This window comes from Centroberyx affinis, unplaced genomic scaffold (genome assembly GCF_046629955.1).
Source record: "Centroberyx affinis isolate AG114_WGS23_722 - 3 ecotype Tasmania unplaced genomic scaffold, CSIRO-AGI_Caff_v1 ptg006947l_1, whole genome shotgun sequence".
In the NCBI taxonomy this organism is placed as follows: domain Eukaryota; kingdom Metazoa; phylum Chordata; class Actinopteri; order Beryciformes; family Berycidae; genus Centroberyx; species Centroberyx affinis.
In genome coordinates this window covers 56,161-78,748 of record NW_027283517.1, presented here as the reverse complement: position 1 = coordinate 78,748, position 22,588 = coordinate 56,161, and the positions used below count along the sequence as shown (strand labels likewise).

General features: G+C 40.5%; 1 protein-coding gene across 2 annotated transcripts; it reads right to left on the bottom strand.

Annotated features, from left to right (window-relative positions):
• Positions 1 to 5,322: 5,322 nt before the first annotated feature.
• Positions 5,323 to 22,394, bottom strand: wdr4 (WD repeat domain 4). Of its 2 annotated transcripts, none has more exons than XM_071513286.1 (11): positions 22,288 to 22,394; positions 21,254 to 21,322; positions 20,271 to 20,411; positions 18,907 to 19,063; positions 16,830 to 16,942; positions 15,748 to 15,808; positions 14,782 to 14,886; positions 12,013 to 12,077; positions 9,389 to 9,575; positions 7,943 to 8,012; positions 5,323 to 5,683 (listed from the first exon to the last, which is right to left on the bottom strand). In XM_071513286.1, the coding sequence occupies exons 1-11, from the start codon at positions 22,368 to 22,370 to the stop codon at positions 5,475 to 5,477; spliced, it is 1,260 nt and encodes a 419-aa protein (XP_071369387.1). In that variant the 5' UTR covers positions 22,371 to 22,394; the 3' UTR covers positions 5,323 to 5,474. The 2 variants fall into 2 exon arrangements, with proteins under 2 accessions (XP_071369387.1, XP_071369388.1); XM_071513287.1 differs by having other exon boundaries at positions 12,013 to 12,074.
• Positions 22,395 to 22,588: the final 194 nt, after the last annotated feature.

Genomic DNA, 22,588 nt, shown 5'->3' with positions numbered 1-22,588 from the left:
ATCCAGGGTCACACAAACAACCAAGGAGAAAAAAAAAAAAAAAATGTTACCAGCCTTGTCCTTTACATTTTTGGTGCATAAATTAACCAGTTTACATATATGACAACTACATATTGTTCAGTCAAAGGATAGAGTTTCAAAATAACTAATAAAAGAGACCAGGTTTCATCAAACTTTTGGCGTGATCCACGTACAGTATATCTGACCTTCTCTAATTTCAACATTGACATCACCTCCTGAATCCACTGCATAAAGGATGGTGGCTTTTTTGCCTTCCAATTAAACAAAATAAGTCAACGGGCCAGCAGAGAGGCAAATGCAATTGCATTTCTATGGTGACCAAGGAGGCCCCCCTCTGACTGGACTATCCCAAAAATGGCAGTAAGGGGGTTAGGATTCAGTGTTGTATTGCATAGAGATGAAAAACATTCAAAGATTGAGGACCAGAAGCTGCTTAGAGATTGGCAGGACCAGAACATATGCCCTAGAGAGACCAGGGTATGATGGCACCTAGGACATTCTGGGCGGACAGACGGATACATTTTGGACAATTTATCATTGGAAAAATGCAGGCGATGAAATATTTTAAATTGTATCAGATTGAGTTTTACACAGAAAGATGAAGAGTGAATCTGCGAGATAATGAAGTCCCACAATTCATCTGAGATTTCCTCTCCTACATCCGATTCCCAAGTAGCGTTTGTGTTGTCCCACGTAGGGGAATATATATTCTGTATCACATTGTACACTTTGGAAATGAATCCCTTGTTGTATGGATTAAGATTAAGAATGTGGTGTGTCGAGTCTTTCTGGGGGGGATTGGGATAGGACGAAATATATTTGGAGGTGAAGCTGCGAGCCTGAAAGTATCAAAAATAGTGACTATAGATTTTTATGGTCTTGACACAGAGAACTGAATGATCTGAATGAATTATCATCAAATAAGTCAATGAAGAAGACCAATCCACATCTATGCCAGGCCTTAAATGCCAAGTCTAATTGTGAAGGTGGAAAGAGATGATTGAATGTTAACGGAGAGAAACCAATTGTTCGTGTGAAACCAAAATGTTATCTAAATTGGGTCCAGATCTTAACTGAGTTTAGCACCACAGGATTTTAATTATACATTTTCGAATTCAAAGGTAGTGGGGAAGCCAACAAAGAAACTGGAGAAACAGGAAGGCTAGATTGTAGTTCCATGGTCGACCATAAAGGCCCTTCCTTATCTGCAAATGTGGTGATCCAGTATGTCAATTTAGAGAAGTTCGCTGACCAGTAATAGTGTAAAAGGTTGGGTAGACCTAGCCCACCTTCTGATCTGGACCTTTCCAAACACGCTTTTTTAATTCGAGAGTTAGATTTATTCCAAATGAAGGTAGGAATGAGACGATCTAGTTGTTTAAAAAAAGATTTTGGCAAAAAAATGGGAATCATTTGAAATAAGTATAAATACTTAGGCAGTATTGTCATTTTGACTGAATTTATGCGCCCCGCAAGGGAGATAGGAAGGTTTGACCAACGTTCTCCTTTTGTGCGCTCCAATAGCAACTTAAAATTATGCTTAGAGTGCTTTGAATGAACTTGTTACACATATTCCTAAGTATGTAAAACGTTCCTGTTCCACTTTCAAAGGAAATTGGTTATAAGTACTTTTCTTAGCTAGCTTGTTAATAGGGAATAGTAGACTTTTTGATAGGTTCAATTTATAGCCTGAAAGCTTTCCAAAAACCTTTAGTAAATCCAGGAGGTGAGGTATACCATTGACTGGATCTGCAAGAAAGAGGAGCAAGTCATCCACATACAGCAATAATTTATGAGTGGCTACACCCCTTTCAACCCCTCGGATCCCTTGGTGGGATCGGATGGCAATAGCTAAGGGTTCAATCACGATATCAAACAAATATGGGGATAGACAGCAACCCTGCCGAGTCCCTCTGTGAAGGGCAAAATAGTCAGATAACACCATTGGTACGCACAGAGGCCATAGAGTTTAGGTATAGTATCTTAATCCAATCAAGAAAGGTTGGCCCAAACCCAAATTTCCCCAGTACTATAAACAAGTACTCCCACTCAATTCAATCAAATGCTTTCTCTGCATCGAGAGAAACAATTATTTCAGATTGGAATTCTGAATGGGCAGAGTACAAGACAGTTATTAGGCGCCTCATATTCAAGAAGGATTGTCGACCAGGAATAAAATCTGTTTGATCTTGATCGATAATAGTGGGCATTATTTCTTCCAAACGGTGCGAAAGGGCCTTGGTGAGTATCTTATAATCGCAGCAGAGGAGACTAATTGGTCTGTATGAGCCACATTCCAGGGGGTTTTTACCCGTGTTCAATAACACCGAGATTGTAGCTTGGGAGAGGGTTTGAGGCACAGATACAGTATTTTTATGTGAGACACAGTGCGTTCTATCAGATAGGCAGGAATTTAGCCAGGAAAGTGCAGTCGCGGATGCCAACGTAGCTCGCTAGGCGGTTTAAGAGAATATTATGATCGACTGTATCGAATGCTGCACTCAAATCAAGTTTAAGAAGAGTCGGAATCTGAGGCGAGGAGTAGGTCGTTTACCACTTTTGTGAGAGCAGTCTCAGTGCTACGGAGAGACCTAAAGCCAGATTGAGAGGGTTCGAAAAGACTATTGCTGTTACGACTGTGGCCGTACTCCCTGTTATTCCTAGTGTTTCCTTATGTTTCCCTTCCCGTGTGTTCCTAGTGTTTCCCTCTGTCTGTCTCTCTCCATGTTTTGTTTGTGTGTCTTGGCGTGGGCATGGTCTCCCTGTTCTCCTGGCTCCCGGCTCAGCTGCCCGTCATCAGCTCATCACCAGTCAGCTCACCTGCTATCCATCATCTCATCAGCCACAGTATATCTACCCCGGTTCCTCATCCACTCTTTGCCAGATTGTCTTCTACACTACCGTGGTAGATAGCTCAAGGCCGTTCTCAGTGCAAACTTACCTGGTGACTTTCTCCTTGTGTTTTCTGCATTTAACCTGTATCTCCTGTGTCCAGGATCGCTACCCTCCTGCCCGTCTCCATGCCTGTTCCACCGCCTGTCCACCAGCAGCCTCCGGCTTCCCTGAACGTCCAGCCTGCCTCGCTCCACACTCACGCCACACCCCATCCATTGCTCAATAAACCGCTTCTTTGCCCACATCCTCTTGTCTGTCTCCTGCGCTTGGGTCCGACCCGGACTCGTAACAATTGCACGAAAGGTAGTCGGTTAGTTGGGTAGATTCTTTCCAAGACTTTAGAGAGGAAGGGGAGATTGGAGATTGGTCTGAAGTTATTAAGAACATCAGGATCGAGGTTAGATTTTTTGAGCAGAGGTTTAATTACGGCTGATTTGAAGGAGGAGGGCACAACGCCAGAGGAGAGAGGTGTTAATGATGTTGAGTAGGGAGGGGCCTAATATTGGGAGGAGTTCCTTAACCAATTTAGCGGGAAGAGGGTCAGATAAGCTGGTTGTGGATTTAGAGGAAAGTACTAATTTAGAGAAAATGTGTAAGGAGACAGTCTCAAATTGCGAGAGTACGGTGGTGGTCTCTATTGCACGATTAGGAGAGGGATCAACACCCTCGATGGGTAAAGAATTGCTAATCTCATCTCTAATACAGTCACACATTTTGTGATTAAAGAAATTAAGAAAGTAATTTGCAGTAAATGGAGAGCTCACTACAGGGGAGGGTTTGCGAGTAAGTTTTGCTACCGTGTCAAATGGGTTATCTTTATTAGTGTTAATAAGATCTGAGAAGTACGAGGCCCTAGCGGCGGAGAGCGTACGCTTGTAATTCATTGGGCTATTGCTCCATGCTAGCCGAAAGACCTCAAGTTTGGATGAGCGCCATTTGCGTTCCAGCTTTCTACACGCCTGTTTTTGTGCACGGGTTTCGTCAGTAAAGCAAGGCGACGGTTTCTTTAGACGGCGGGTCTTTATGAGTAGAGGCGCAACAGAGTCAAGCGAGTCAAGTAGAATAGAGTTAAAGTTATCTGTGAACTGGTCGAGGGAGCTGATTAATTCTGGCAAGAGTTTTAGGTAGGAGATCAGCGAGTTTTGTAGTTGTGGAAGTATCAATACGGCGGATGCTGTAGGTATCAACTGGATTTGAATGCCGACAGGGCAGAACAATTTGAAATTTAATGAGATAATGATCTGATAATGCCGGTGGATTCGGCAAAACTACTAAATCTGAAACGTTAATACGAGCGAGGACCAGATCAAGAGAATTGCCGTTAGAATGGGTCTGTTCGTGAACCAACTGAGTAAAGCCAAAAGTGTCAATTAGGGATGAGAAAGCTTTGCTAAGTGGATTAGTTTTACAATTTAAATGAATATTGAAATCACCGATAATTAGGATGTCATCCGTACGAGTTACAAGGTCAGAGAGGAAATTGGAAAATTCTTCTAAAAAAGATGAATAGGGCCCAGGAGGGCAATAAAGAATGATTAGGTAGAAAGGCAGGATACCAGAGTGGTTAAGGCCCATGCTAACTGGGGCAGAAGGGTGCATAGTGAGCATCTCACAAGATGAGAGTTTATTACTTAGATCTGGTGAAATGGTGGCACGGCGAGGGCGGGACACAGTCAAGATTGGATACACTAAGCTCTCTGAGCTATCAGACTCCAAACCTGCACTAGGTGAATGCCTAGCAGGCTGTCTAACAGCCTGCGACCCAGCATGCCTTAGGGGAATGTGTCATGCCTGCCTCAAGCACCTGTCCATGTTCCTAGATAAAATGTGGGCACCCAACCCAGTAGGGTATATGCCATCTGTTTTAAGCATGCCAGGTTTACCCCAGAAGGAAGGCCAGTTATCTAAAAACATAAAACCCTGTTGCTTACAGTACTTGGCCAGCCAGCGATTAAGGGCGACTAATCTGCTGTAGATCATCATTAAGCGTGACGGGGAGGGGACCAGAGGCAATGCCGACTCATCTTGCTAGCGAGGTCACATGTTCACATCAATTTCTGGGGCGCTGCTAGAAAGAAATAGTTTACAAATGTGGATCCCCGGACTGAACCAAAACAGGGGCTTCTCTAACACTTTCTCTCTCTGCTCTCTCTCTCACAGCATACACAGGGCAAAAGGAGCAAGTATAGTATTTGGACAGAAAGGGAATGAGGCGATAAACAGTGAATCTGAGGAAAGGATGCTACGTTCGCAAAAAGAGGGTCGCATGTGAAATGTTCCACACAATCGCAGAGTTGATATTGCATGAATCACAAGATAGCAAATGCTACAGCGCAAAAAAAGTTGAATCTTAACATGGAATGACTTCAAAAGGAAAGAGAAAGCTCAGTTTAAAGTGTTTGCCAAAATGTTTATTATTAAAAATCAAATAATTTCCCGTCAAACATAAAAATACATCTATGCAGGCCATGTGATGCTTCTCATTCTTCATCAACCGCACACATTCAACTCAACAAAAAAAAAAAGTAAATAATGTCACTCCTTCCTAAATTGTTCGTTCACTCCGACGGTTGAGGCTGAGCTCCTGCCTTCTCCTTCTTGGTCTTTTTACCGTTGGCCGCCTTCGGCCGCTCGCCCGCCGCTCTCTTCTTCCCCCAGTGGCTCTTCTGCTGCTCCAGCCGCTGCTGCTTCTTCTGCAGGTACGACGCCGTGTTGTCGAAGTTCACTTTGTAGAGGTGCTGGAAGCGGCTCTCGTCCCCGGCAGAGGCTGTGGGGGGGGGGGGGGGGGGGGGGGGGGGGGGGGTAGGAGAGAGAGAGAGAGAGAGAGAGACTTGGTAACAGATAAGACCCAACTTCAATTGTACCATATTTTTATTAATGGTCAATGTCAGGCTAATGCATTTCGGCACATAACAAGCTTTATTACAACTTGGCTAAGTGATGAAGTTGTAATAAAGCTTGTCAGATGCCGAAACACGTTAGCCTGATGTTTACCATTAATATAAAATATGGTCTTATTCTGTTTTATTATTGAACATTATGTAACAAGTTTTTGGGAGTTCCGCCATCTAATGTTTTTTCAGTTATATGAGGTGCGCCTACTATATATTTACAACAAGACAATAGTTTTTTACTCTGATTTAGTGCATACAACCACATGTTGCAAGCATTTATGAAATCTTCAAGCTAAAATGAATGGAAACTAGAAATAACCGCCTTGTGGTTGTATGCCTTTATGTCTTTATTTATTGAACATATATAATTAATGTGATTATTAGGTCAACTTAAAGGATTTTGGTGTCTGCAAAAGTAAGTGACAGCACTTCCACCGTTTTTGTAGAATGACCCAAGATCGTTTTCTTAGCTACAGTGGTGAGCGAAACATTATGATGTCACAGTGAAGTTGACCTTTGAACTTTTGGATATAAAATGTCATCACTTCATTATTTTATCCTTCCATTTTATCCACAAATGTCATTAGACATTTGTGTGAAATTTTGTCATAACTAGCGTATGAATTCTTGAGTTATGGCCAAAAACGTCTTTTGTGAGGTCACAGTGACCTTGACCTTTGACCACCAAATTCTAATCAGTTCATCCTTGAGTCCAAGTGGACGTTTGTGCCAAATTTGAAGAAATTCCCTCAAGGTGTTCGTGAGATATCGAGTTCACGAGAATGGGACGGACGGACGGACGGACTGACTGACAATCCGAAAACATTAAAAACTCTCTACAATATGGACAGGTCACAGATATAAAAAGGGACAAGAGGAGACAAAGTACTGCAGATCCAAACAAACAAAGCTCAAGAGAATAAATTGACTAACCCAAAGGCAAAGTTTATTAAAAGTAATAACAATAACACACTCACACACGCACGCACGCACACACACACACACAACACAGTCATTAACAAAAATCTCTGTGGTCTTTGCATGCTTTGCTCTCTTTCCCATTCACTTCCCATAGTACTTTCCACTTAGTGACAGCCTACACAGAAGAATCCCAAAATCGTCTCTTAACTTTTTAACATTAATGTTTCCGGTTGTAGCTTGTTGTTGTAGTTGTGAGGAGCAAAATAAATAAATTCACGGAAACTTTTAGCACACAAACTCTTTGGACAAATAGGCTATTTACATTGAAAAAATAGGTACAAAATTTAATACTCATAAAATGGCGATTAAGAATTTTTTTAATACTTTTTAAGGGCCTTAATTTTCAGTAAATTGATTTATTACCTTTTAATACTTTTTAAGACCCCGTGGACACCCTGTATGTAAACAAATGCACATGGCATGCGATGAATTGATGCATTAAATAAGCAGAGAATTAAATGAGGGGAAGTAGCGGGCGTGACGGACTGTGACGTTGCTGGTTGTCCATGAAGATTTGTGTTTTTAATTAACATCCACACCGCCACATGTTTTGAGGTGAGTTAGCATGTGACAATGACACCAACTCCGCTGAGAAATGGCTCACGTGTTTTGCGTCATCGATCGGTTTTTGCAATTGGCGACTCTAAAGCATTATCGGAATCCTCCGATCTCATATTTATACTGAATATCGGCCGATTCCGATTGCTGGCCGATCGATCGCGGCATCCCTATTTGGAATGAAACTTTTTGTTTACATTTAGCATTTTATTGATTTAGTTGGCACTCTCATCCTCAGCAACTTGCGATAAGTGTAAACAGTAGAAGAAGTCAGTTTTGATTGAGTGCAACAAATCCACTCCAAGTCAAACAGAGTTACAGTCGTTACGTTGGTGGAACAAATGATAATGAACTAACACCTGCTTCAGTAAACGCCTGCAGCCTTTGTCAACCTGCTTCGGAGTGGCGGCAGACGGGCGGGGGAGCGACACCTCGGGTTATTTCTGTTCTTTAGAGAGCGAGTGGGAAGGTGATGAGAGGTGCAGGATGCAGAAGACGCACTGATGAGAGGTGAAAAGGCCACGTGGAGGAGTGTGTGTGTGTGTGTGTGTGTGACAGAGAGAGAGAGAGAGAGAGAGAGAGAGATGACTCACCCTGAAGTGTCTCCCAGTGTGGCCTGAGGGCTTCAGTCACTCTGGTAAAATCAGGACTCTCAGCATCAAACTAGATGGAGCACAAAACAGGGGGTTTGTGAGTGGGACTAAATAAGTGTGTGTGTGTGTGTGTGTGTGTGTGTGTATGCACTTACACAATGGCCTTTAAAAGTGACTGTGCATGCAACAAAACAAATCAACTGTTGGTGAAAACTATGAGCATAAGCCAACTGAGGAGTGCATTTTTTCACTAATTTAGATTAGTGACAGCAAAGACTGTATTTGAATTGGATGAATTTTAAACAATAAAATAAAATGCACACCTTGTAACAACGCATTATGTAATAACACCGCATTATGTAATAACTCCACAAAATGTAATAAATTATCACTTCATTATGTAATAATCTGCCGCATTTTGTAATACACAGCCTGAACGCAATATGTAATAAATGTCCCCGCATTTTGTAATAAATTATTACATATTGCGGTGGTTATTACAAAATACGGGAGTTGCACTTTTTTTTTATGAAAATGTAATAATATTGTGCATTATGTAATAACCAACCAAAATGGATGTCTTCATTCATAAAAATCGTTAACATTATAACAACAATGTTTATTTTATGCATTCTAGCATGAATCCTACTGACTCAAAATTCATTTTAAAAAGATACTATTAGTTCAGTAGATTAGTATCTTTCATTGGTCAAAACTACATTAAGTGTCACTGTATTCCTTAGCTTAATAGAAACTGTACTTGAGGGTTCATAGAGACAAATGTCAGGAGACACACACACACACACACACACACACACACACACACACACACACACACACACACACCGCAATATGTAATAATTTTTTACAAAATGCAGGGAAATTTATTACATATTGCGTTCAAGCTGTGTATTACAAAATGCGGCAGATTATTACAAAATGCGGGTGTTATTACATAATGAAGTGAAAATGTATTACATTTTGTCGTGTTATTACATAATGCGGTGTTATTACATAATGTGTTGTTACACACCTGATCAATTTAGATTAGTGACAGCAAAGACTGTATTTGAACTGGATGAATTTTAAACAATAAAACTGTTGCACACCTGTTCAGATTCAACAACAGATTCTGCTTTTAAGACAACAAAGCATCCTGGGTCCATCGTCATTTTGCATTTCTGTTCTCGCTTTACACTAAAATTTGTATTTTAAAATAAAAGTAGATCCGGTCTCCCCAAACAGGAACTATCTCTCCTAAATGGTATCCCTCCACTATGTTCTCTTCTATCAATAAAAATGCTATTCGGCGAAATTACGTTCTAAACCGTTGGACCCAGTCAGTTGAAAGTAGTTGGTTGCTTTTCATGTCAAGAGCCGAACAACCCCCATGTTAAAACTAAGTGGAATATTGCTGTAAATCTGTATGAACTAATTACACTCTACCTCCCAGCTGTCTCGTGTGTGTGTGTAGATCTGGAGCGGCGCGGCGCTGCAGTCCGTCAGCACCCAGAGGCGGCCCTGGAGGTCGAAGGTCACGTCCAGGGCAGAGTGGGGCAGGGTCAGCCTGCAGCTCGGCACCAGCCCCTCCTCCACCCCCCGCTCCACGCCGAAGAACTGCACCGCCGCTACTCTGGAGACACAGGGAAGGGAAACACGTGATCGATTAGCTGATTGGTTGTTTGAAGAGAGAAATTCAGCTCTGACTGCCAAGCACTAATCCAACAGCCATGATGTCAAATAAAAAACGTAACGCATTGACTATTAAGAAAATACGGTTTCAAGTGCAAGTGCAGCTTCAAGAATACAGTGGGGCAAAATCAGCCCGTTTTTTTCATCTGACAGCAGTTGCATTTATATAATAGTCTCCATTTTGCTTGACCTCATACAGCCACCTGCAGCCTTTATCAGCACATAAACACTAGGGCTGCAACTAACAACTATTTTCATTGTCGATTAATCTGTCGATTATTTTCTCGATTAATCGATTAGTTGTTTGGTCTATAAAATGTCAGAAAATGGTGAAAAATGTGGATCAGTGTTTCCCAAAGCCCAAGATGACGTCCTCAAATGTCTTGTTTTGTCCACAACCCAAAGATATTCAGTTTACTGTCATAGAGGAGTAAAGAAACAAGACAATATTCACATTTAAGAGGCTGGAATCAGAGAATTTTGACTTATTTTTCTTAAAAAATTACTCAAACCGATTAATCGATTATCAAAATAGTTGGCGATTCATTTAATAGTTGACAATTAATCGATTAATGATTGCAGCTCTAATAAACACACAATCTCTGCTCCTCTTTACGTCTGACCTACACTGAGTGTCACCTACATGTGTTATCTGCAGCCTGATGAACTCCATACTGACCCTGCAACAGCAAACATCCGCACACACACACACACACAGTTCCACTGTATATCCAAAAATACACTTTACGATCTGAGGCAATAATAGCTTTAAACTAGCCGACGTTTCACTGCCGTGTCAAAAGGTAAAAATAGCTTCTGTGACGGCTCGCATTCACAGCAACAGTAGTAAGTGTAAAAAAAAAAAAAAAAGGTGGGATCTCAAATGAAACTTGGAAAGCCAAAGTTGACACAAATCCAAGTCCACACCAAGTGATTGTAGAGTCATTGATGTTGACTAGGGCAGTGATTCTCAACCTTTTTCATATCAAGGACCCCTAATTTAGTCCACATTAGGGCCACGGACCCCCATTTGATGAGATTTTGTGTCTTGGATCCAAACCTGAGAATATTTTTATTGTTGGATATGATTTTGTCCAGAACTCCATGACTATCTAATTGTGTTAACTTCTTGTAAATGAAATAATGCTGAAGTTTAACAATTCATCAATTTGCTGGGGACCCCCTGGAACCCCCTCAAGGACCCCCGGTGGTCCCCGGACCCCACGTTGAGAACCACTGGACTAGGGCTGGAAGATATTGACAAAAAAAAATCTAATTGCGATTGTTTGACAGAATATTGCAATTGCGATTTAAACTGCGATTCACGTCATTTTTTTTTCTAGCCATACATTTTTTAGAACTTTAAAATGTTTAAAGAAAAGTGTTTTTGTTCAAATAAAGAATAGATGTCAGTGTGCAGGATTTACTGAGTTTGAGTCTGATGAACCCAATATTGTACATGATTCATGGACCAAAGATTACCTGCAGCTCTAAAACACCTTGTTGAGAAATCCAATTTGGACGCTCCTCTCTCTTAGTTCATGTTGCGATTTTGATTTTTTTTTTTCGATTAACTGTTCAGCTCTAATGTCGACATGTAAAAGTTTTACCCGGCAGCAGCGCCTCGTCCCTTCACAGATCTCTAACCTCATGATCTTTTCATGATCATTCTCTGGTCACAGGAGTTTTGTTGGGGTTCTGTGGCTCTGACCTAGAGGTGCAACGATGAATCGATGAATCGATTAGTTGTCAACTATTAAATTAATTGCCAACGATTTTGATAATCGATTAATCGGTTTGAGTCATTTTTTAAGAAAAATAAGTCAAAATTCTCAGATTCCAGCTTCTTAAATGTGAATATTTTCTGGTTTCTTTACTCCTCTATGACAGTAAACTGAATATCTTTGGGTTGTGGACAAAACAAGACATTTGAGGACGTCATCTTGGGCTTTGGGAAACACTGATCCACATTTTTCACCATTTTCTGACATTTTATAGACCAAACAACTAATCGATTAATCGAGAAAATAATCCACAGATTAATCGACTATGAAAATAATCGTTAGTTGCAGCCCTACTCTGACCTTTACACGCCTTAAAACATACTGTAACTCCGGCCATTTTCGACCCGGATCCTACTTTCACATCATACTGATCAGTTCTGACCAAAATCTCCTCACTACAGAGCTGCTTACATCTCTTCTGCACGGCCAATAAAACAAAAACAAACCCCGGGCCCAGTCTGACTCGAGTCCACGTCATGTGACTCGAGTCCCCAGCTCTGCTATTTGTACATGTAAACTCTGCACCAACGGCGCCAAGATGGATTCCTGTCCATCTGAATAAAGTGCCCGGTTCCTGTTCTGACAGATACTGACCGCTCACACTGCACAGCGATGTGGCGACCGTCAGGAGAGCAGGCGATCCGGCACACAGCCGACTTCTGGGAAGGAAGGGAGGAAGGAAGGAGGGAGTGAAAGAAGAAAAGAAAGAAACAGGTTGATATTTATTGCCTTTGCTGTGTGCTGGCATAAAAAAAAAAAGTAAGAAACACCATCCAGGCAGTTTCAAATAAAAGTCACACAGAGCCAGAAAGAGGACAGAAACTTTTAACATCACAAAATTCACAAAAATCCAACTATGGTGTGATGGCTGCATAGTGACTTTTCTTACTCATTTAATATGCAAAATTAACAACAGTAAACGTGTCCTCTCTCATAAACGATGCAGTCCCCCTCATGGCCAATCAGTTAAAATATGTTGTTTTGAGCGCCCCCCTTTGGTTCAATCAGTGTAATACTGAAAACAGGGAAATGCAGTGGTAACATACATCATTCCCTCATGTTTAGCCAGAATCCTCATCTGTGGTGTGTGTGATATCGTGTGTGATGAACGAACAAAGGAATGAAAGGGGGCCGATCCTTTCTGCCCTATAAAGGAAAGAGTCAGTAGGTTCAATCTTGACTGAAAATGAGATTGACATTCTTGTTTGTCGGCATTGTTTTCAAAAATACATTTAAAAACAGCTTGCAGAGACATACTGCTGCACTGAATGTCATACATCATTTTAAATTAAATTACACAATTATTCATTATCCATTCTGGAAGAAAGAGATCATCGCTCGCCTCCAGATTGACTCCCAATCTGCCGTAAATTTTGTTTTGCCTCTTCACTGTCACCAGAGGGAAGCAACAGAAGTACAGTCATATTAGGGGAAAATACAATATTTGTGTAATTTAAAATGATGGATTATGTAATAGAAAATAGGAAAGAAAAACCTCTTACACGGTCAACAAATCACATTTTCAAGACCTTCAAGTCATTTGGTGAAGTTTTTAACAGCGGGGACAAAACTAAAAAATGAGAAATCAACAAGCAAATAGTAAACATGTTGTCCCCACCAGTGATGTAGTTCCACCCTTGAGTCAGTCAGTGATTGCTGAGTGAACTTGAAATATGAGTGAAATTGTATAAGCATTTTGGTATGGGACAATGAAAGGACAGATTGACCATATATTTCTGTTGCCTACTCGCCTCAGAATTAGGCTTACAAGTTATATCATGAAATGTAGTAACTGTAATTGTCCTGTTTTTACTCAATACAGTACAAAATACTACAATACGCAATAAATACAATCCGTACATTACACAATGTACACTACAATACAATTTATAATACAATATACAATATAACACACAACACCAGGAGCGTGAGTGTTATGAATAATATAAATGCTAAATGATAAGTGATATATGGTATTGCACAGTAGGTAAGTGGTAATATGATATAAGTAGTCAACACTGACAGCACAGTGGTAGTGCAGTGATGATGCAATAACAGAACAACAGTCCAACAACTGGACAATAACTACAGTGTCTTGTGGTTAGAGGTTTGCCCAAAAATTCTCCATTGACTCTCACTTCAACACATCAACCCAGTCTGATGTCTCCAAGTGTGTAGCGTGTGTAGACTATTATGTTACCTATGATAACTTTAGCTGTATTGCTTTACCACTGAGTCCCCATTCACTGTCCCCCACATTGTATGATAACTTTAACTGTATGACCTGCTTTACCACTGAGTCCCCATTCACTGTCCCCCACATTGTATGATAACTTTAACTGTATGACCTGCTTTACCACTGAGTCCCCATTCATTGTCAATGCCGCCCCCTAGCGGCACAAAGTCAACATTACAGTGTGACTAACAAACGAACGAATGGAGGGAGACCGATCCATAGTCAATGAAGAACAAAAAATACTGAAATACTGCAAAGATAGTGAACTGCCACAAATATCTGACTCCTGTCTGTCAGTGCCACCCTTCCTCTTTACCGCTCTGGGAAGAACAGGCGGGATTTACGAGCTGGTGAAGGCTTTAAAGAGAGCACAGCTGATGTTTCCATAATAAGCTGCTGAGGAACGTCGCTGTGAAGAAGACCCATCCGTTTCCACTGTGCTGGACCAGAGGGGAGGCCAGGGGGACTTTGCAGGACCGGGGGGGGGGTAATGTTAATAACACAGGAGCACTGTTTCACAATAACACTGGGGCTGTTAGTTTATTTGCAGGGACGCAAACATATCAAGTGTCCAAAAAGAGGATAGAAAGAGACATTACAGGTAGGGCAGGGTTCTGAGTTGGCTCTCAGTTTGCTGATATTTTGAGTCGGTGTGGTAGGTCTCCCCGTCTGAAAGAGCTGCTGACACTAAAATCATTTCATCAGTCTGTGTTTCAGTGGAGAGTTTTAGTGTCCCATGATGGCCTAAATGCTGTTTCAGAGGATTTTCCACCCTGACTTGAAGAAGAAAATTCTGCGGGAAACACTGAATACTTGGAATTTTTTGGGCACATGGTACTGAATCCCAGCACCTTCGATACAAAAAATATTGGGATCAGCATCGGCCTTCAAAAACTAATTTTGGTCGGTAGATTTTTTTGGGGCATTTTCGGCTTTATATGACAGTTCAAAGCAAAGATCGACAGGAAAGACTGGGAGAGAGAAGGTTCGCGTGTTGTCTCCCCCGGATTCAAACCCTGGGACCTTAGACCACTGATCCACCGGGACGCCCTGAAAAGTTGATTTTTAAAAACACCAGGTCTCTGTCTGGACAGCAGCTGTAGTAGTAGTGAACGAAACATGTTTACCTTCTGCTTGTCGGCCTCGGAGCCCGCCGCGTCTCCAAGCTCTCCCAGGTCCCAGCTCTGCAGCTTACGGCCCGACTCGTACTCCCACAGCTTCACCGTCCCATCCTGACACACACACACACACACACACACACACAGTTCACACATCAGGTTCTATTTTCTCTGATGTAAACTCCAGATCTTTGCCTCGTCAAACGACTTGAACTTTTGTCCCATTAAATCAGTGGGAGTGGAAGCAGAGAAGGCTACAGGTTTTTCTTTCAAATCCCCCATCTTCCATCACAGAAGTTGGGGTTCCTACACGGTTTCAAATTTCTAGGCATTTTCAAGACCTTAATTTTTTTGGGAGGATTTTGGTGTTCAGTATGATTTATACAGATAGTCGTCTTTCCCTACTAACTCTGCCGTATCACTCTAGAGATGAAAACTATTCCTTAGAATATGTGAGCGTCTAAACCACAGAAAATGTGTATCAAACTTATCAAGACCTGGTAAGACCAAATTCCTTTTCCATCCATTACCAGACGTTCCAGACTTTTCCAGACAATTCTCCAACTTTCAAAGCCTCCGTGACGGGTTATGTTTGTTTATCGTTTGTCTTCCGGGTTTGATTTTCTAGCAAAATAGCATGTGAATATGATGTCTGTTTAGCAGCTGATTTGGAAGTCCCAGATGTCAGACTTTCCCACCGGCACACGAATGCAGCATAACAGTAATGGCTAAAAAAACCCCGAAAATCATCTCTTGAAATCCCAGATCCAAATCACAACCAAAATCTAATGAACTGATCCTTGGGTAAAGGGTGATCTGTCTGCCAAATTTCAACCAAATCTGTTTGTTTGAAAACATGACCTCCTTCCAACTTCTAAGACTATTAAACTGAGAACATGAAACTCTGTATATTGTGTGTGTGTGTGTGTGTGTGTGTGTGAATTAATTTTGAAAGAACCTGGGAAACACACGTACCCCTGATCCAGAGAGGAGCCACTGTGGATGGCCTGACGGGATCAACAGAGCGCTGACAAACCTGACAGGAAGAGGGAAAAAAAAACAGGAACAGATCATGATGAGACCAAACTTCATTTATCCAGGGAAAACCGACAGAGCACACATGCTGGTTTTTTTCCCAGCACCGTCCTGCTTCACATTCATTCATTTCTACACACTCACACCTTCCATCAATCATCAGTCTATCATCAGTCTGTGATGTTCAGTGCGTTCCAGGAGTTATTTTGTGATGAAGTGTTGTAATTTACTTTTTTTTTTTTTTGCTGTTCCCACTTTCGCTCAACCTGCCTCGTCTACTTCACTTAGTGAGTTCCTACATTTCCCAGAATGCCTTTCGACAACCCCCAGAGAACGGGCATTAGGGATGCACGGATGGGAGGATATAAGATTTTTATCTTTTATCGCGATGAAAACACTGAAGATAATTTTATCTTGGTGAATTTCCATTATCGGGATAATCGTGAATATCCTCACATGAGCGTGAACATCCTCAAAACAAGTTATTCATTTACTGTGCATTTACAACACATAACTAACCATGTGAATGCTTGGATATCTGAGAGTCTGAATCTGTCCTTGTTTGTTTTTCACTAAAAAGGATGTTCACAAAAAAAGATATGTGTCCTATGATGCAATAAAAATATTTCTTAACAAAATGTAAGGTAAAGTGATTCCAGTATGTTTTAGTGCCATTTTAGGAGTTATAAGCATATTTTGATGATTATCGGGATAATATCGTGAATCGCAATTATTTTGGCCAGGATAACCGTGACATGATATTTTCATATTGTCCCATGCCTAATTGCGATTTCGCTAAAATTTCGATTGATTGTTCCAGCCCTATATCAAACCTATATCAAGCCCTATATCTCAACATTGTATCACATCATCTACACTCGGCCAGTTATCCATGAGAACAATAAAAACACACCACCAAACAACAAAATTGACCCAGAAATGCAAAGGTACATCGCCAATAACCGTTTTTTGAAGAGTGCCTTAAGTGTTTTAGAGTGGATTTTTCCTTTTAATTGACTCACTCTAGATGTCCGAGGCAGAATGACTGGATGTTGTAAGCAGACTTGAGGTGGCTGACTCTGATCTTCTCGTCTCGGTCTGCTGTGATGACGTACCTGTCGCTGGGCGTCAGGGCCTGAAATACAGCAGACAAACTGTTTTAGACAATACCACACACAAATATGTTTTAACCAGACTGGGTCTCAGTTGTCAGGTGCCGGTAGAGCAGGGAAAAAATAGTACAGGCAATAGTTAAAGTCTCCCCCCACACACTGTCAGGCTTCTGAGTTTCATATCTACATGTTTTACATATCTAAACAGCGAGCGGTTTAGATAAATGAACGATTTGTGAATACGAAATGAGTCTGAAGTCTTACAGTGAAGTTCCTGACAAAGTTACAACAAAAGAAACAATTCCTAACAACTGAAATGCGGCATTCTTTCATCGTTTTTTTTTTTTTGCCTTTTATTTTTTTCACACTTTATCACTGTGCAAAAAGACCTGAATTCGACTAAAACTTCACACTATAGAATTGAAATGGATCCGTTCATTTTCCATGATTCTAACGCGGCATCGGGCTCGGCGATAATTCAATATCATCATTCATCACCTTTGAATAGAACCATATCTCGAAGAAACAAGATAATAAGATAAAAATTAAACTACTTTAATTTTTTTTGTCTTTACTAACAAAATTAGTGTGCTTCGCTTACAGCAAGCACACTAATGATGATATTGAGTAATCGTGATGTACAATTATTTAAATGGATGTTGATCTCTCACAAATTAAACAAGTTAGTGAATGTTACTTGAAAATTACAGTTTGATCACACTTCATATTACTGTGCAGTTCAATGTGACAAACAGCAATTTGATTATTTCACATGTGATTTTCCATACGTTTGCAGATGCTGAAAGTCCCAGTGTGGTGTATCAAGTGCTTCCATTCTGCCTGACCAATCACAGCCTTTGAATGCTCAACGTGAAGTAGGTCTGGGCGATAATTCAATATTATCGTTTATCGTCTTTCAGTGGAATCATGTCGTGATGGTATGAAGATATTTTGATATCGTGACACACATTTCTGCTGTCTAAATTGATGATGACAAGCAAATTTTACTTAAAAACTCATAAAATGAGGTATGGTAGGAATATTATTTGAATATTTCTGTTTTGTTTGACATCACACCTAACATCACCATTCGGTTCAATGAGATGAACATTAATTTGATTATTTAACGTGATTTTGCATACATGAACCATATCATGATATGTATTAATATCGAGAAAAATCCTTATGATTATCATGATATTGATTTCAACCATATCGCCCAGCCCTAACGTGAAGCATGTGACTGCAAACAAAAGTTAAGATGGAGACGCAGCAGAGAAACGTTACATAGACCATCTTTGGAAAAATGTAGAGACAAGCAAAGTGGAAAAGAACAGGTTGGCCCCAGCGTTAGAGAAGAAAATCCTGTTTTAATTCCCAGACCACAATAAGACAGTAAGAGTTGAAACAAGACTTTCTGGACAAATAATTGGGTAACACTTTATAATAACCATCATTAATAAATGGTAAATTGATAGTTAATTAAACTTTAGTTAATAGTTATTTTACTGTTAACAAACAATGAAATGATCATTAATAATGTTTACTAATTATTAGTAATGCTATAATTTATGTTATTTTATCATTAGTTTGTGTAATATAAAATCATTTGTTTATAAATGATATATTGTATCATAGCTGATAAGAGACGGTAAAAAGGGTAAAAAGCTATGACACAATATATAATTTATAAACAAATGATTTTATATTACACAAACGAATGATAAAATAACATAAATTATAGCATTACTAATAATTAGTAAACATTATTAATGATCATTTCATTGTTTGTTAACAGTAAAATAACTATTAACTAAAGTTTAATTAACTATCAATTTACCATTTATTAATGATGGTTATTATAAAGTGTTACCAATAATTGCAATCAATAATCGTGATCACAATATTTAGCAAAATAATCAGGATTATCTTTTTTTTTTTTTTTTTAGGTTATTGTGATCTGTCCATTTGGCCCAGCCCTCCTTACTATGGCCAGCAGCATGGACAGATGTCCCAGCTTCAGCTCTCCGTCCCTCTGCGGCTCCAGCACGGAGAAACAGTAAACGTCTCCTGACTTGTCCGCCGCCAGCAGCTCCTCCTCCGCCTCGCTGAACACCAGAGAGGTGCACCTCCGCACCACCCACCTGGGATACACACACACACACACACACACACACACACAGTTTTATAAGTGTAGCCATACATAATGTCAATGACTAGCAGGTAAAACATCCAAGTACAAGCTTGTTGCTTTGGAAGTACGGTGGGAAGTCCAGTTCACATCTTTTTTTTTTTTAGGATGACAGCCACTGCACAAACCCCCCCACCCTCCATCTATCCTGCATTATGGGATTTTCCAAACCCATGCCAGTAGATTAGCCAAAAATCCTCAAGAAAGAAAAAAATTAAAAGGGGAATTAAGTAATTTATGGCTTCTATTCATCTCTATTGGCAACCGGTAGAAGTTTTTGTTAAAAAAAAAAAAACAGAGTACAGGCCTGCACCTGGATCAGTTATCCTCTCAAACCCCTGCAGATATATTATGCTCATTTTGTGCTATGGGGTGGAAAAATCTTGCTTACTGCACCTTTAATAAGTAAGCATTTAAATACCAGTATCTACAGGGTTCCTACACATTTTCAATTCCATACTTTTTCCAGACCTTGATTTGTGTTGAAGATTTTGTCTGGTGTTCAATATGATTTCCGCAGATAGACATCTTGCCCCTGCTAACTAGGTCATATCACTGTATAGATGAAGATTGTTCTTCACAGCGACAAATATCAGAATATGTGAGATGATTGGCAGGGTTCCTACACGCTTTCCATTTTAAAATTTCATATTTTTCCCAGACCCTATGTCCTTGACCGGATTTAATTTTGGTGGGTATTTGATATAATGCATGCTGACAGCGGCTGGGTAATAAGAGCGTTCCTCTATCTGAACATTATTCTTCACATCAACAAAAACTGTGGACTCAAAGTGGCTCTACAACAACATAAAAGCTAGAATTATGTGTGTATCAGACCTGAACCGCAACATTTTCCATACTTTTCCAGACATTTTTTTCAAATTCCCAAACTATTCAAGACCTGGAAATGATCAAATTCATTTTTAATACTTTTCCAGACTTTCCAGACCTGAGTAGGAACCCTGTATCTAGGGTGGGACATGAACACCTGCCACAGCCAAATGCTTTGCAGCAGTAGAGCAAGTTTTTCCACTCTGGCAGGTAGCTAACCATCACTTAGAAGCCCCTTTCTGTTCAAAAAGCGGCTGGTGAAGTTTGTGATGCACCAGGCACGGAGGCTGGTGGACAGAAGGTATCTCCCTGTGGGACGGGTCCTGTACCTGGTGCTGACACACTGCCATGACGGCTGGCAGCGGAACAGAACCAGTCGCTTGGTGTCATCAGTCAGCGCCGCCAGCTTTCCAGACGGAGAGACGGCGAAGGCCAGGATTTTGTCGTTTCCCGTCTCTTCCGAACCATCGCTGACAACAGAAGATATAAGACACAGCTATTAAAATCAAAGCGCGTAATAAACAATCTATTCATCTGTCAGCTGAATTTAACACGTCCTGCCCAAGAAACTCTAGTATCGGTGTAATCGTTTAAATCTCTGCTCAAGACTAACTTTTATAGTTTAGACCAGTGGTTCTCAACGTGGGGTCCGGGGACCACCAGGGGTCCTTGAGGGGGTTCCAGGGGGTCCCCAGCAAACTGATGAATTGTTAAACTTCACCATTATTTCATTTACAAGAAATTAACACAATTAGAGAATGTAGAAGAATGACTGTTTTGATCATAAACTGTTATCTCTCTACCTACAATACAGATAGTCATGGAATTCTGGACAAAATCATATCTAACAATAAAAATATTCTCAGATTTGGGTCCGAGGGGCAAAATCTCATCAAATGGGGGTCCGTGGCTCTAATGTGGACTAAAGTAGGGTCCTTGATATGAAAAAGGTTGAGAATCACTGGTTTAGACTGTCTTTTATGTAATTAGTTACCTTAATGTGTCTTTTACGCTTTTATTCGGGTTCATTTTTATCTTTTTCTCTTGTGCCCTTTCTGGATTCATTTTTATTCCATATCTTGTGCTATATCCCCTATTTTTATATGTAGCACTTTGTAAACTCTGCTTTTAAATAAGTGCTATGTAAAGAAAGTTCAATATTATTACTATTCATTGATGTTGCATCTCTCCAGAAACAGAACAGGGACTTTGCAAAAGGCGACACATCACACTCACGGTAATGTAAGACTTCAGCGTTCACCTGACAACCAGCCGACTCAGAAAGAAAGGAGCAGAAACCGTCTAGTCTCACCTTTTGTTGTCAGTCTCTGTGTCCTTCGGCCTCTTCTCAGCCGTGCTGCAGTCGAACACAAACGGCTCTCTGAAATAAAGCAGGGAAGAAAAAGTGAGGCATTTGATTCCGAGTCAAAGTAGGGCCGGGCAATATATCGATATCCTGATATGAGACTAGATATCGTCTTAGATTTTGGATATGGTAATATCGTGATATGGCATAAGTGTCTTTTCCTGGTTTTAAAGGCTGCATTACAGTAAAGTGATGTCATTTTCTGAATTTACCAGACTGTTCTAGCTGTTCTGTTATTTGCCTTTACCCACTTAGTCATTATATCCACATTACTGATGATTATTTATCAATAATCTCATTGTGTAAATATTTTGTGAAAGCACCAATAGTCATCCCTACAATATTGTCGCAATATCGATATCGAGGTATTTGGTACAAAATATTGTGATATTTGATTTTGTCCATATCGCCCAGCCCTACTTACAACTGAACATTTAGCCCACTTCGTAGAAAATACCGAGATATATATCGTGTATCGCCATTCAGCCTAAAAATACCAAGATATGATTTTTGGTCCATATCGCCCAGCCCTAAGTCAAAGTGTCAATTTCATAATCCCAGACTTCTTCAAGACCTTAATTGCTTTTGATTTGAATATTTTATCTGGTGTCCAGTATGACTTAGAGCCATCTTGCCTCACCTAACTCTGCCATATATACTCTATAGATGAAGGATATTCCTCACAGCAACAAATGTCACACTATGTGAGATGATTTTGGCAGATTATGTCACATGTATATCTGGACAGTTCAACAGTAGTTTTTCCCCATACTTTTCCAAACTGTTGTGCAATTTTCAAACTTATAAAGAGCTGGAAATTCCCAGAACCTTTCCCCCATGCTTGTCCAGACTTTCCATACCTGGCTTGAGGACTGCTAGCTAGCAAACACAGCTAACTAGCAGCAACAGCCCAAAACAAAACAAACACACGTAACAATAAAAAGTTAATTCCCCAGTGTCAAACCTCTGGCTTCACCAACCTGGCTTGTTTGGTGTGAACTGCGACGAGTTTCTTGTCGCAGGTAGAAACAAACCACTCTCCACAGGTGCCAACAGCAGCCATGGCTACTTTTGCTAGCTGTGTGTGTCTACAACGCTGCGACAGCCGCTCACGTGGGTCGCTGTATTTTGGCGCACGCAATCTACGTCATCGCACACCGCAAAGTACAGAATGTACACACAGAGCAGACATGCCTTTGTGTGGTGAATAAAAGGAGTTTTCCCAGCTCAGTGAGATTAATTTAGGTTTATAAATACTAATAGGATAAAAAAGTCAACTTA

What these genes read in the sequence shown, in the direction of transcription:
- wdr4 (XM_071513286.1), bottom strand. Translation starts at nt 22,370, where the DNA reads ATGGCTGCTGTTGGCACCTGTGGAGAGTGGTTTGTTTCTACCTGCGAC. An exon ending in ACAGAGACTGACAACAAAAG is followed by an intron (nt 20,412 to 21,253) that starts GTGAGACTAGAC and finishes TTCTGTTGTCAG; the next exon opens with CGATGGTTCGGAAGAGACGG. An exon ending in CCGAGGCCGACAAGCAGAAG is followed by an intron (nt 12,078 to 14,781) that starts GTAAACATGTTT and finishes CTTCCTTCCCAG; the next exon opens with AAGTCGGCTGTGTGCCGGAT.